This window comes from Saimiri boliviensis, chromosome 7, assembly GCF_048565385.1.
Source record: "Saimiri boliviensis isolate mSaiBol1 chromosome 7, mSaiBol1.pri, whole genome shotgun sequence".
Taxonomy (NCBI): domain Eukaryota; kingdom Metazoa; phylum Chordata; class Mammalia; order Primates; family Cebidae; genus Saimiri; species Saimiri boliviensis.
In genome coordinates, this window is record NC_133455.1 from 70,866,640 (window position 1) to 70,879,628 (window position 12,989).

General features: G+C 48.4%; 1 protein-coding gene across 2 annotated transcripts; it reads left to right on the plus strand.

Annotated features, from left to right (window-relative positions):
• The first annotated feature begins 6,260 nt into the window (after window positions 1–6,260).
• COQ10A (coenzyme Q10A) lies at window positions 6,261–12,223 on the plus strand. Of its 2 annotated transcripts, XM_039471756.2 has the most exons (6): window positions 6,261–6,627; window positions 7,194–7,340; window positions 10,003–10,195; window positions 10,400–10,501; window positions 11,093–11,261; window positions 12,006–12,223. In XM_039471756.2, exons 1-5 carry the CDS (start codon window positions 6,491–6,493, stop codon window positions 11,258–11,260), a joined length of 747 nt encoding a protein of 248 aa, XP_039327690.2. In that variant the 5' UTR covers window positions 6,261–6,490; the 3' UTR covers window position 11,261; window positions 12,006–12,223. The 2 variants fall into 2 exon arrangements, with proteins under 2 accessions (XP_039327690.2, XP_010348269.1); XM_010349967.3 differs by lacking the exon at window positions 6,261–6,627 and adding an exon at window positions 6,634–6,816 and having other exon boundaries at window positions 11,093–12,223.
• Window positions 12,224–12,989: the final 766 nt, after the last annotated feature.

Consider the following 12,989-nt stretch of genomic DNA (forward strand, 5'->3'; position numbering starts at 1 on the left):
GAGGATTTCCCAGTAGGGAAAAAAAGGATGTAAGGTAGGTAACACTGATACTTTCAGGGCTCAGGGAGACACGCAGGGTGTGGGAGAAGGAGGCCAGAAGTGGTGAGAAAAGCCTCTTAGGTGGACAGTCCTTCTGGATTGAACAACTGCATTCATATTTGGGTAACTGTAGTCAGATGCCTGCCTATTTTTAAGTCTCAGTTTTCCTTCTCCTAACAATGTGAGGACTAAATGTGAGGATTCACCCTATGTACAGCCCTGTACTAACTGGTTGGGAGGTCAAAAATGAGAAGTAATGGTGTCAGCCAGGTGCAATGGCTCACGCCTGTAATCCTAGTACTTTGGGAAGCCAAGGCAGACGGATTGCCGGAGCTTGGGAGTTCTCGACCAGCCTGGGCAACATGATGAAACCCTGTCTCTACTAAAATACAAAAAATTAGCTGGGTGTGGAAGCATGCACCTGTAGTCCCAGCTACTCAGGAGGCTGAGGCAGGAGAATTGCTTGAACCTGGGAGGTGGAGGTTGCAGTGAGCTGACATTGTGGCACTGCAGTCCAGCCTGGGCGATAGAGTGAGACTCTGTTTCAAAAAAAAAAAAAAAAAAAGAGGTAATGGTGTCTCTTTATGAGGAGATTATAACTTAGTAGATGAACATACATATACATGTGAAAGAACTACAGAATAGAGGATACATGCTAGATTACATGGCACTATGTGTTTGTTCAATGTTGAAGGAAGGGTTCAGTCAGGGGGGTCTTCCTGGAGGAGGTGTGTTTTGAGTCAGTACTTGAAAGAAGTTGTTGAGGTTGAATGGTGGAGACATGGGAAGGAAATCAGTTGTTTCCAGTACAGGTAATAAACTAGGAAAGGTTTAAATGGCAGTACTTAGTTAAACTAATTAGTAGGGGCACAGCAAGTAAATTGGCTTGGCAGGCCTACTGGACCTTGGGGATTCTGTTAACAGTCAACTTCGTTAAGGCAGAGTGATAGTGAGGTGACAGTTCAGTTATGTGTCCCAGTTAATTTCTGTCTTTTAACCAACCAGATCCTTACTCCTCATTCAAAGCAGCTGTCTCACATGTATAAGCCCTTAGAGGGAGGGTGGGGCTGGAGTGGGATTGGAAAGAGTAAATCTGTCCTTTTATGTCATGTGCCCATCTGAAGGTGGCTCCAGATTACCGCTTGTGAACTGGAAGGAGATACCATACTACGGTAGTAAAGAGGAGGACTGGGGGATGTGGACATTTTAACAGGCTCTCTCTGGAGTGCTGAGGGGAAAAGAAGAGACCTTAGGAGACAAAATAAGTGAGATCATCCTCCAACTTGGGGTTTCCTGGAAGAGGATAAAATGAAAGGGCTTGGTGGCTCACGCCTGTAATCCCAACACTTTCGGAGGCAGAGGTGGGCGGACAATCTGAGGTCGGGAGTACGAGACCAGCCTGACCAACAAGGAGAAACCCTGTCTCTACTAAAAATACAAAAACTTAGCTAGGTGTGGTGGCACACACCTGTAATCCCAGTTACTCAGGAGGCTGAGGTAGAAGAATCACTTGAACCCAGGAGGCGGAGCTTGTGGTGAGCTGAGATCACGCCATTGCACTCTAGCCGGTGCAACCAGAGTGAAACTCTGTCTTTAAAAAAAAAAAAAAGGGGGCCGGGCACGGTGGCTCAAGCCTGTAATCCCAGCACTTTGGGAGGCCGAGGCGGGTGGATCACGAGGTCGAGAGATCGAGACCATCCTGGCCAACCTGGTGAAACCCCGTCTCTATTAAAAATACAAAAAATTAGCTGGGCATGGTGGCGCGTGCCTGTAATCCCAGCTACTCTGGAGGCTGAGGCAGGAGAATTGCTTGAACCCAGGAGGCAGAGGTTGCGGTGAGCCGAGATCGCGCCATTGCACTCCAGCCTGGGTAACAAGAGCGAAACTCCGTCTCAAAAAAAAAAAAAAAAAAAAGAGATCAAGACCATCCTAGTCAACATGGTGAAACCCCGTCTCTACTAAAAATACAAAAAAAAATTAGCTGGGCATGGTGGCGTGTGCCTGTAATCCCAGCTACTCAGGAGGTTGAGGCGGGAGAATTGCCTGAACCCAGGAGGCAGAGGTTGCGGTGAGCCAAGATCATGCCATTGCACTCCAGCCTGGGTAACAAGAGCGAAACTCCGTCTCGAAAAGAAAAAAAAAAAAAAAAAGAAAATGGCTTTTGGTGATCACCCAATGGCTCTTGCTTACATGAAATCCAGAGAAGATGGGCTCAAACTTTTTTTTTTTTTTTGAGACAGAGTCTCCATCTGTCACCCAGGCTGGAGTACAGTGGCACAATCTCCACTTACTACAACCTCTGCCTCCCGGGTTCAAGTGATTCTTGTGCCCCAACCTCCTGAGTAGCTGGGACATGCACCATCACACCTGGCTAATTTTTTTGTTTTTGGTATGTTTTGTAGAGACAGGGTTTTGCCACTTTGGCCAGGCTGGTCTTGAACTCTGACCTCAGGTTATCCGCTTCCCTCGGTCTCCCAAAGTGCTGGGATTACAGGCGTGAGCCACCGTACCCAACCGATGGGCTCAAACATTAAATCAGTCCATATCCAATGGAAGTCCCCAGATTAATGCCAAACTCAAGGAGTAGGGGTATTGAAGGATTTATAGTGCTTCCAGAACCACCCTGTGCCTAGGTCAGATGTCTCTTCCACACTAATTAGACCAGCATTGCAACACAATCTTTTTGTTTGTTTTGAGACAGGGTCTCACTCTCATCACCAAGGCTGGGAGTGCAGTCGTGTAATCACGGCTCACTGCAGTCTCAACCTCCTGGGCTCAGGTGATCCAACTCAGACTCCCAAGTAGCTGGGATTACAGGTATGTGACACCATGCCTGGCTAATTTTTTTGTAGAAACAAAGTTTCGCCATATAGTTTGAGACAGGCTGGTCTCAAACTCTCAGGCTTGGACGGGTGCTGTGGCTCAAGCCTGTAATCCCAGCACTTTGGGAGGCCGAGGCGGGTGGATCACGAGGTCGAGAGATCGAGACCATCCTAGTCAACATGGTGAAACCCCGTCTCTACTAAAAATGCAAAAAATTAGCTGGGCATGGTGGCACGTGCCTGTAATCCCAGCTACTCAGGAGGCTGAGGCAGGAGAATTGCCTGAACCCAGGAGGCGGAGGTTGCGGTGAGCCAAGATCGTGCCATTGCACTCCAGCCTGAGTAACAAGAGCGAAACTCCATCTCAAAAAAAAAATACAAAAAAACTATCAGGCTCAGGTGATCCACTCACCTTCGCCTCCCAAAGTGCTGGGATTACAGGTATAAGACACCACGACTGACTACAGCAGTCTTTATTTACTTTACCCCCTGCCCCTCTCCACAACCACCACACACAGCACTTCTCAGGCAAAGCATTCCTGAAAGTGGAAAGTCAGGGAAATAGTGGGGCTCAAGAGGCACAGGCCCCCATGAGGGGTGGGGAGCTTAATGCGGGGCTCAGTGGTTGCTCTGTGCCCTGTGGAACCACCGGTTGGTTCTCCAGGTCCAGCCCAGCCCCATGACATTGCCCACCCAGCAGAGCCCTGACCCACTCACCTGCCAGGGCATACCCCCTGGGCATGATGGGATTGGTGAACCCTCCAGCCACGATGCCCTCAGGGAAAGCATTCCTGAAAGCATTCCTAAATCTTGACTGAAGATTTAGAAAGCAAGCAGAGGAAATGCTTGTACTGTAATAGCATCAACTTGAAATTCAACAGCAGGCACCACCATTCTCTTGCACACACCTAATTCTAGTCTCTCTAGTCTCTCTCTCTCTCTGTTTTTTTTTTTTTTTTTTTGGAGAGACAAGATCTCACTATGTCACTCTGTTGCCCAGCCTGGTCTGGTCTTGAAATCCTGGCCTCAGGTGCTTCTCCCACCTCAGCCTCCCAAAATGCTGGGATTACAGGCATGAGCCACTGCATGTAGCGCAATCTCTTTCTAACTGCTTTCTTTCTTCCTCTCCTTTTTTCTTTTGTTTGCCTCACTTTTATCAAGCGCATTTTCTTTCTTTTTATTTTTTGAGACAAAGTCTCACTCTTATTGCCTAGGCTGGAGTGCAATGGTGCCATCTTGGCTCACTACAACCTCTGCCTCCTGGGTTCAAGAGGCAGGAGAATTGCCTGAACCCAGGAGGCGGAGGTTGTGATGAGCTGAGATCGCGCCATTGCACTCCAGCCTGGGTAACAAGAGTGAAACTCCGTCTCAAAAAAAAAAAAAAAAAAAAAAAAGAGATTCTCCTGCCTCAGCCTCCTAAGTAGCTGGGATTACAAGCATGTGCTACCATGTCTGGCTAATTTTTGTCTTTTTAGTGGAGATGGGGTTTCTCCATGTTGGTCAGGTTGGTCTCGAACTCTCAGCCTCTGGTGATGCGTCTGCCTTGGCCTCCCAAAGTGCTGGGATTACAAGCATGAGCCACCACACCCAGCCAAGGGCATTTTTTCTCCTCCTTGAATCATGAAAAGTAGCATAGTGATATTTAATTGCCTGGGTTTCTGTCCATGAGGTCTCACTCTTCATCAAGTGCATACTTTTCAGACAAAGATGGTTCTCTGTCCTAAAAATGTCTGATTCTTCCTACCTCGACTTTTTTCTATAAATATTAAAGGTAAAAACTATGCAGTTGTAACCCAGAGCTTGGAATGTTAATTTCCTTTCCCAAAAATGTAGAACACAGGACTAAGCACTTGTGGAAGCTACAAGTAATGAACAGTACTTTTTTTTTTTTTTTTTGAGACAGAGTCTCACTGTGTCGCCAGGTGCCAGGCTGGAGTGCAGTGGCACAATCTCAGCTCACTGCAACCTCCACCTCCTGGGTTCAAGTAATTCTTCCGCCTCAGCCTCCCAAGTAGCTGGGACTACAGGCGCACACCACCACGCCCACCTAATTTTTTTTTGTTTTTAGTAGAGACGGGGTTTCACCATGTTGGCCAGGATGGTCTCGATCTCTTGACCTCGTGATCCGCCCGCCTCAGCCTCCCAAAGTGCTGGGATTACAGGCTTGAGCCACCATGCCTGGCCAGTGCTTCTAACTATAGTCAAGGCCGAATATGATAAAGGTTCTTGTGATGGTTAATACTGAGTGTCAACTTGATTGGATTGAAGGATGCAAAGTGTTGTTCCTGGGTGTCTGTGAGGGTGTTGCCAAAGGAGATTAACATTTAAGTCAGTGGACTGGAAGAAACCGACACACTCTCAAGCTGAGTGGGCACCATCAAATCCACTGCCAGCGATGCTAGAAAGAGAAAGCAGGGTTGGGTGCGGTGGCTCACACCTGTAATCCCAGCACTTTGGGAGGCCGAGGCAGGCGGATCACCTGAGGTCAGGAGTTCGAGACCGGACTGGCCAATATGGTGAAACGCTGTCTCTACTAAAAATTAGCCAGGCATGATGGCGTGCGCCCATAGTGTCTGTAGTCTCAGCTACTTAGGAGACTGAGGCAGGAGAATTGCTTGAATCCGGGAGGTGGAGGTTGCAGTGAGCCAATATTGTACCATTGCACTCCAGCCTGGGTGACAGAGTGACACTCGGTCTCAAAAATAAATAAAATAAATATGACTTCCTAACGCTGCATAAAAAGAAAAGAAAGAAAATAAATAAATAAATAAATAAATAAACAAACAGAAAAAGCAGGCAGAAGAAGGTGGAAGAAGCTGTCTTGCTGAGTCTTCCAGCCTCCATCTTTCTCCCGTGCTGGATGCTTCCTGCTCTCGAACATCAGACTCCAAGTTCTTCAGCTTTTGGACTCTTGGACTTAACACCAGTGTTTTGCCAGGGGCTCCCGGGCCTTTGGCCACAGACCGAAGGCTACACAGTCGGCTTCTCTACTTTTGGGGTTTTGGGGCTTGGGCTGATCCAACATTGGCTTCCTTGCTCTTCAGCTTGCAGACGGACTGATGTAGGACTTTACCTTGTGATCCTGTGAGGCAATTCTCCTTTAATAAACTCCCTTTCGTATATACATTTATCCTATTCGTTCTGCCCCTCTAGAGAACCCTAATATAGGCTCTAAGAAGGGCGTTCAGAGGATCTGCAGATGCGCGCTGTAGACACGCCCACGAAGTCGTCTCTGTACCTACGTCTCGGGTCCTGTGACCACAGGCGACCTCAGTCCCGTGAACCATCTTTGCAGCTTCTCAAACGCACACCCCAGCGCCCTTTCTCGCCAGAGGTGTGAAACTACATCTCCCGACAGGCGGCGTTGTCCCCTTCCTTCCTCCCTCTCCCAGGCCCGAGCCATGGCAACGGCATGACGTGGGGTACCGTGAGCTGAGGGAGCAGCGGTCCCGGCTTCAGTTGTAGCCTACCCGGCAGCCTGGACAGGAGCAAGGCGAGAGGTGCTGCAGCCTCCCGCCGCCCCTGAGCTGGGGGGCCCCGAACCAGCCCGGCGGGTGCCTACTACCGCTCCTCCTTTGGAGTGAGGAGGGCGCAGCCGGTGTCAGAAAGGCGCAGGCAGGGTCGCGCGCATGGCCTGGGCGGGCGCGCGGCGGGTCCCGACTGGGACGCGCGCGGCGGCCGAGCGCTACTGCTGCCGGCTCTCGCTCCGCCCGGGCGCGCGCCCGGCCCCGCCCCCAGGCCCTTCGCCGCCGCCGCGACCAATGAGGTGAGAGGGAGGCGCGGGCGTCAGCGCCTGAGGGCAGGGGGTTGCTCCAGACGCCGGGGTTCCGCGGTGGAGGGGTGCTGTATACTGGGATGCAGGCGCGGCGGAGACCGACAGCAGTCATGCCCTGGGAGCTAATGTAGAGCTTTGGAGAATGCTTTTGCAAGTTGTACGAGAAGGGAAGTCCTCGGGGTGAGTGTCCAGTCTCTTCTTGGCCCTCACCGGCGCCCTAGCTATATAATGAACCCAGGGGGGCCCCGGGGGCGGTGATGCTTCCTGAGAGTCTTAGCTTGCGGCAGTAGCGTAGGCCCAGTCAAAGGCAACAGGCGCTTCCCGCACATCCCGTTTTTCTCATTCCCCACCCCCAGTCGTGTCCTCAGCTGCCCTCGACCTTTTGCACTCGTGACTCCCTGGCCAGCGAGGGCCTAGCGGGCTGCAGCAGGTGCTGGGTGTGGGGTAAGGTTGTCTGAACGACCTTCGTTTGGGATGCACTCTTCTTCCCCTTCACCTGGAAATGATAGAGGATTACAAAGAACTGTAAGGTTGCCTCCTCTTTCCTTTGGCCTTAGGTTTCTGACCTCCTGCAGCCTCCTCTTGCCTCGGGCTGCCCAGATCTTGACGGCTGAGGCTGCCTTACCTTCCAGCCGTTCCTTCATGGGATTTGCTGCCCCCTTCACCAACAAGCGAAAGGCTTACTCGGAGCGTAGAATCATGGGGTAAGCATCCTCTGCCCTGCATCCTTCCACTTCCCCTTTCTCTCCAAATAACCATGTCCAGGCAACAATGTCAGGGTATCATTGGTGGGCAAGATTTATCCCTAGCCATCCTCCTCCACAGCTACAGTACTGATCCAAACCTTCCCTGCCAGCCTCCCGACCTTAATTTTTCCCATCTTGGCTGCTGTGCATGGTGCATTAAGTGAAATGAGACTAGGGTTGGACTATACCTTAAGACAACAGGGTGTAGCTGGGTGCGGTGGCTCACGCCTGTAATTCCAGCACTTTGGGAGGCTGAGACGGGCGGATCACTTGAGGTCAGAAGTTTGAGACTAGCCAACATGATGAAATCTTGTCTCTACTAAAAAAGTACAAAAATCAGCCTGGTGTGGTGGCGGGCACCTGTAATCCCAGCTACTGGGAGGCTGAGGCAGGAGAATCGCTTGAACCTGGGAGGCAGAAATTGCGGAGAGCTGAGATTGCACCACTGCACTCCAGACTGGGCGACAGAGCAAGACTGTCTCAAAAAACAAAACAAATATGTGGGGAACGCTCCCGTGTGAGACCCCTAAAAGGCGTGAGTCTCACTATACGGTGAGTTTGATCCCAAACACAGTTTCCTACTGGAGGCAGTCGAGCTATCCGGAATATAGGAACTGAAAGATGAATGATCAGTTTCTAATATCAACTACAATATCGTTTGGGCCTAAAACTATGCATTGCTGCTAGACCGAGTTACCCCCTGCCGGCAACCGGTTCCTGCTTTTAACCTTTTTATGACTTTAAGTATAATCCTTAAACCTTACTTACCAGACTGCCTTGCACCTTAGATAATGGTTTAACTGTCAATATTTGCAAAGCAAATGCCACCATAAGGGATGGCTTTGATTCCTGACTCAGAGATTCCTGAATGGGGAAATTGAGTTGAGTTAGAAGTAGACAAAGGAGAATCCGGTTAAAAGATATTCTGATAAGCAAAACCAGAAAAACTTTTCACATCTCAGTTCTAAAACAAGATCAAACCGGAGATACCTGCAGCCAGGAGGAATAATGTCTGGATGCAAACAAGCTTTGTGATTACAGGAAATTCTGTTACTTTTTACAACCACTGATTGTGTATTTGACTTTTCAATTGTATAGGCCATGTAAGGTATACATTTACATTTCGTCTTGCAACCATTGTGTATCTGATTTCTCTATTGTATAGGCCATGTGAGGCATACATTTACATTCCTCTTACAATGACGTAAACCAGAGCCAAGAAAGTGTATTTATTCCTGGCCTTTGAAAAATAAAATTTGCTGTTTAGGCACAGCCTATCAGCCCTCCAGACGCCTCGCTTTCTCTCTCTCTGTCTTTATTATTTTCTCAGGCGCACTCCCTCTTCCAGGTATTGGGACCCTCTTGCAGGTCGAGAGACCCCCGGGCAGACGTGCCTACCCGTCCGGACGGTCCACGACACAAATAAGACAACGTGGTGTATTTTTCTGGGTGGCCATTAAAATTTTTTTTTGTGGGTACATAGTATGTGTAAATATTTGAAGCATAATCTTTTTAATATATTTTGAGCATAATAGCTAACTTATCAAGCACTTGCTACATGCTAGCAGCTTGACTTAAATGTTTTACATATATTTTTCTCATTTAATCCTTACAACAAACCTATAAATCAGGTGAGAAAATGAAGACACAGGTAATTTACCTAAGGCCACATTGTTAGAAAATTGTTAGAGCTGGGATCTGATCCTTGTGTGATCACCAGTAAAACTGACAGCCTCTCTGTTCTCCCTAGATGGTCCCTCTTTTTTTTTTTTTTTTTTTTTTTTTTGAGACGGAGTTTCGCTCTTGTTACCCAGGCTGGATTGCAATGGCACGATCTCGGCTCACCGCAACCTCCGCCTCCTGGGTTCAGGCAATTCTCCTAACTCCGCCTCCCTAGTAGCTGGGATTACAGGCACGTGCCACCATGCCCAGCTAATTTTTTTTTTTTTTTTTTTTTGAGACGGAGTTTCGCTCTCGTTACCCAGGCTGGAGTGCAATGGCGCGATCTCGGCTCACCGCAACCTCCGCCTCCTGGGTTCAGGCAATTCTCCTGCCTCAGCCTCCTGAGTAGCTGGGATTACAGGCACGTGCCACCATGCCCAGCTAATTTTTTGTATTTTTAGTAGAGATGGGGTTTCACTATGTTGACCAGGATGGTCTCGATCTCTTGACCTCGTGATCCACCCGCCTCGGCCTCCCAAAGTGCTGGGATTACAGGCTTGAGCCACCGCGCCCGGCCCCAGCTAATTTTTTTGTATCTTTAGTGGAGACGGGGTTTCACCTTGTTGACCAGGATGGTCTCGATCTCTTGACCTCGTGATCCGCCCGCCTCGGCCTCCCAAAGTGCTGGGATTACAGGCTTGAGCCACCACGCCCGACCTAGATGGTCCCTCTTAAAATAAAAATAATGCAAAAGTATTCTGTAAACTGCAAAACATAAGGCAACAGTATCATAAGGATTTGCACCTTTGCTTTTGAGAAGTTATTCATCCAGGCTTATTTGGGATCTGTAGTTCCTGAAGGGGTATGGTTAGTGGGCAAAGGTATGAATTAGGGGCCTATAGCAAGGAGGAACCTGACCCAGCTGGCAGTTCCTTGGCTGTGATTCCTCTTCTTCTAGGTATTCAATGCAGGAGATGTATGAGGTGGTGTCCAATGTCCAGGAGTATCGCGAGTTTGTGCCCTGGTGTAAGAAGTCTCTGGTGGTATCCAGCCGTAAGGGTCACTTGAAAGCCCAGCTGGAGGTTGGCTTTCCACCTGTCGTGGAACGTTACACCTCTGCAGTTTCCATGGTCAAACCTCACATGGTCAAGGTGAGGCCTGTATGGGAGGGATTGATAAGATTTTTTCTCTTTAGCACTTTTATATTGAAGTGCTATTTTGGCCTTTGTAATGACTCTATCTCGATGTGTCAAGTAATTCCCTAATACCAGAAAAAAAGAAAATGGTTTTCAATTCCTTTGTATTGTATCCTATACTTAGTAATGTTATTTAACTACCTGATTCTCCTATTTTAGGCTGTTTGTACTGATGGCAAGCTCTTCAACCACTTAGAGACCATTTGGCGATTCAGCCCTGGTATTCCTGCCTATCCCCGAACCTGCACTGTGGACTTTTCAGTGAGTCAGGAGGCTGTGTAGCAGACAACTAGGACTGGGTATGGGGAAGGGCTGGGGTGCTGTGTCAGGGTTATTTATTTTTTTGAGATGGAGTTTTGCCCTGTTGCCCAGGCTGGGAGTGCAATGGTGCAATCTCGGATCACTGCAACATCTACCTCCTGGGTTCAAGCAATTCTCCTGCCTCAGCCTCCCAAGGAGCTGAGATTTCAGGTGCCCACCACCATGCCCGGCTAATTTTTCTGCTTTTAGTAGAGACAAGATTTCACCATTTTGGCCAGGCTACTCTCAAACTCCTGACCTCAGGTGATCCATCCACCTTGGCCTCCCAAAGAGCTGGGATTACGTGCCTGGCTGGTTATTCTTTAAGTATAGATAGCACTTAATATTCCCCAAGTCACAGTTTCCACAGGTCTGAGCTTGTATCAGACTTGTAATCTGTGCTCAGTCTCAAGTTAGGGCCCTTAAGGGGATTCAAGGAACTGGAGCCAGCAGGGGGAGGAAAGGCACTGAGGAACGGTTAACCTTGCATTTGGCCAGGGACTATCCAACGTTGTCTAGAAGAGTTTCTGACTGTCTCTTATCTATTCCCAGATTTCCTTTGAATTTCGTTCTCTGCTGCACTCCCAGCTGGCCACCATGTTTTTTGATGAGGTTGTCAAACAGAATGTTGCTGCCTTTGAGCGTCGGGCAGCCACCAAGTTTGGTCCAGAAACAGCCATCCCCCGTGAACTAATGTTCCATGAGGTGCACCAGACTTGAGGCAAGGGATTGTTCTCTAACCTCCCTTCTATCCCTCTTCCCTATCCAATTCTTTTTTTTTTTTTTTTTTTTTTTTGAGACGGAGTTTCACTCTCGTTACCCAGGCTGGAGTGCAATGGCGCGATCTCAGCTCACCACAACCTCCGCCTCCTGGGTTCAGGCAATTCTCCTGCCTCAGCCTCCTGAGTAGCTGGGATTACAGGCACGCGCCACCATGCCCAGCTAATTTTTTTTGCATTTTTAGTAGAGACGGGGTTTCACCACGTTGACCAGGATGGTCTCGATCTCTTGACCTTGTGATCCAACCGCCTCGGCCTCCCAAAGTGCTGGCATTACAGGCTTGAGCCACCGCGCTCGGCCCCCTATCCAATTCCCTTATTTATTTGGTTTGGCTCCTGCTCCAGTTTGAGAGGAGTCTGTGTTCGTAATACTGTTTCTCCTCTCAATTCCCTAGAAATTGGGTTCTATGCTGGCTGGAAAGGTAGGGGGAAACAGAAGACAAAGGATGTGGAAATGAGATGTGCCTAGGAAAGGGTCAGGCCCATCATGGGAGCATCATGTGCCTGCAGACTTTTCACTATGAATTAGAATAAGGACTATGTGGTTGTCTCTGGGCCTTATTAACACACCTTAGTGTCTGACCAGGGCAAGAGAGTAACTTAGTTCTAAGGATTGAATAAACTGACCTTTTCTTCCGGCGTAGAGGTACTGAGTGGTAACTTTTACCCTGCCTGATATTCCTCAGGATAAAAGACAACCTGCCTCCAGCCTGAAATACATAAAGCCTCATTTTAAGACTGTAAGTCCATGCTGCCTGGCTACTAGAGAGCAAGGGGCTTTCTTACCATCAGTGCCGAGGAGAAAAGTGCTAAACGGGGTTGTCTTTGTACTCTCAAGTTGTACCTTATTCTTCCACTTGGCCTGAATTTTTATAAAATTTCAATAAATTGTGACAGTGTGAAATTTGGCTTTATTATATTGTTTCTTGGGATAATAATGCAGATATAGTAGAGTAAAAGAAAGCTATGGCTTCTTTCCCCGGGGGAGTGAAGTTGTAAGAAGGCCTCTTGGACATAGTGTCCCTGCTAACTATAGTAGCACATTCTACAAGCCAGGACCTAGTATCCACCCCCCCTTGCCTATTTATAGACTTTTTCAGAAGGTCAGTTGCAGCAGGGATATCAGAACAGAATCATCTGGTCTCGGACCTCCCATATATGTGATGCCCTCAGGACCACCTCTTATTTTTGGGACCTCCTTCAGGGAAGCTGAAAAGATCAGGCACTCCAAGAAGTACCAGAGCCCTCTAGTGGCTTAGGTCCGGAGGTACCTGAGGTAGCCATAATAGCCCATTTGTCCTTGATAATTTGTTCCTTTCACTCAGTGGGCTAGACCAGTTCTTGGATTAGTCACATGAGAATTGACAGTCTCAGCTATAGCCCTTGTTATATGTTACCTTACAACAAAATTAGCAAGATTAGGGTTTAAACATCAAGGACTTCCTAACCTTGAGGAAGAACGGAAGTGTCCTTTGGAAATCTCTCAGGAAGGCTTTCCTCTGCTTAAGGTAAAACAAAGCCAAACCTACCTAAAGATAAATGGATGTAGAACACTACTTATAATCCACTAAGTTCAGGATCGTGGTAGCCAGATTCTTTTTTTTTTTTTTTAAGACGGGGTTTCACCATGTTGATCGGGCTGGTCTTGAACTCCCGACCTCAGGTGACCC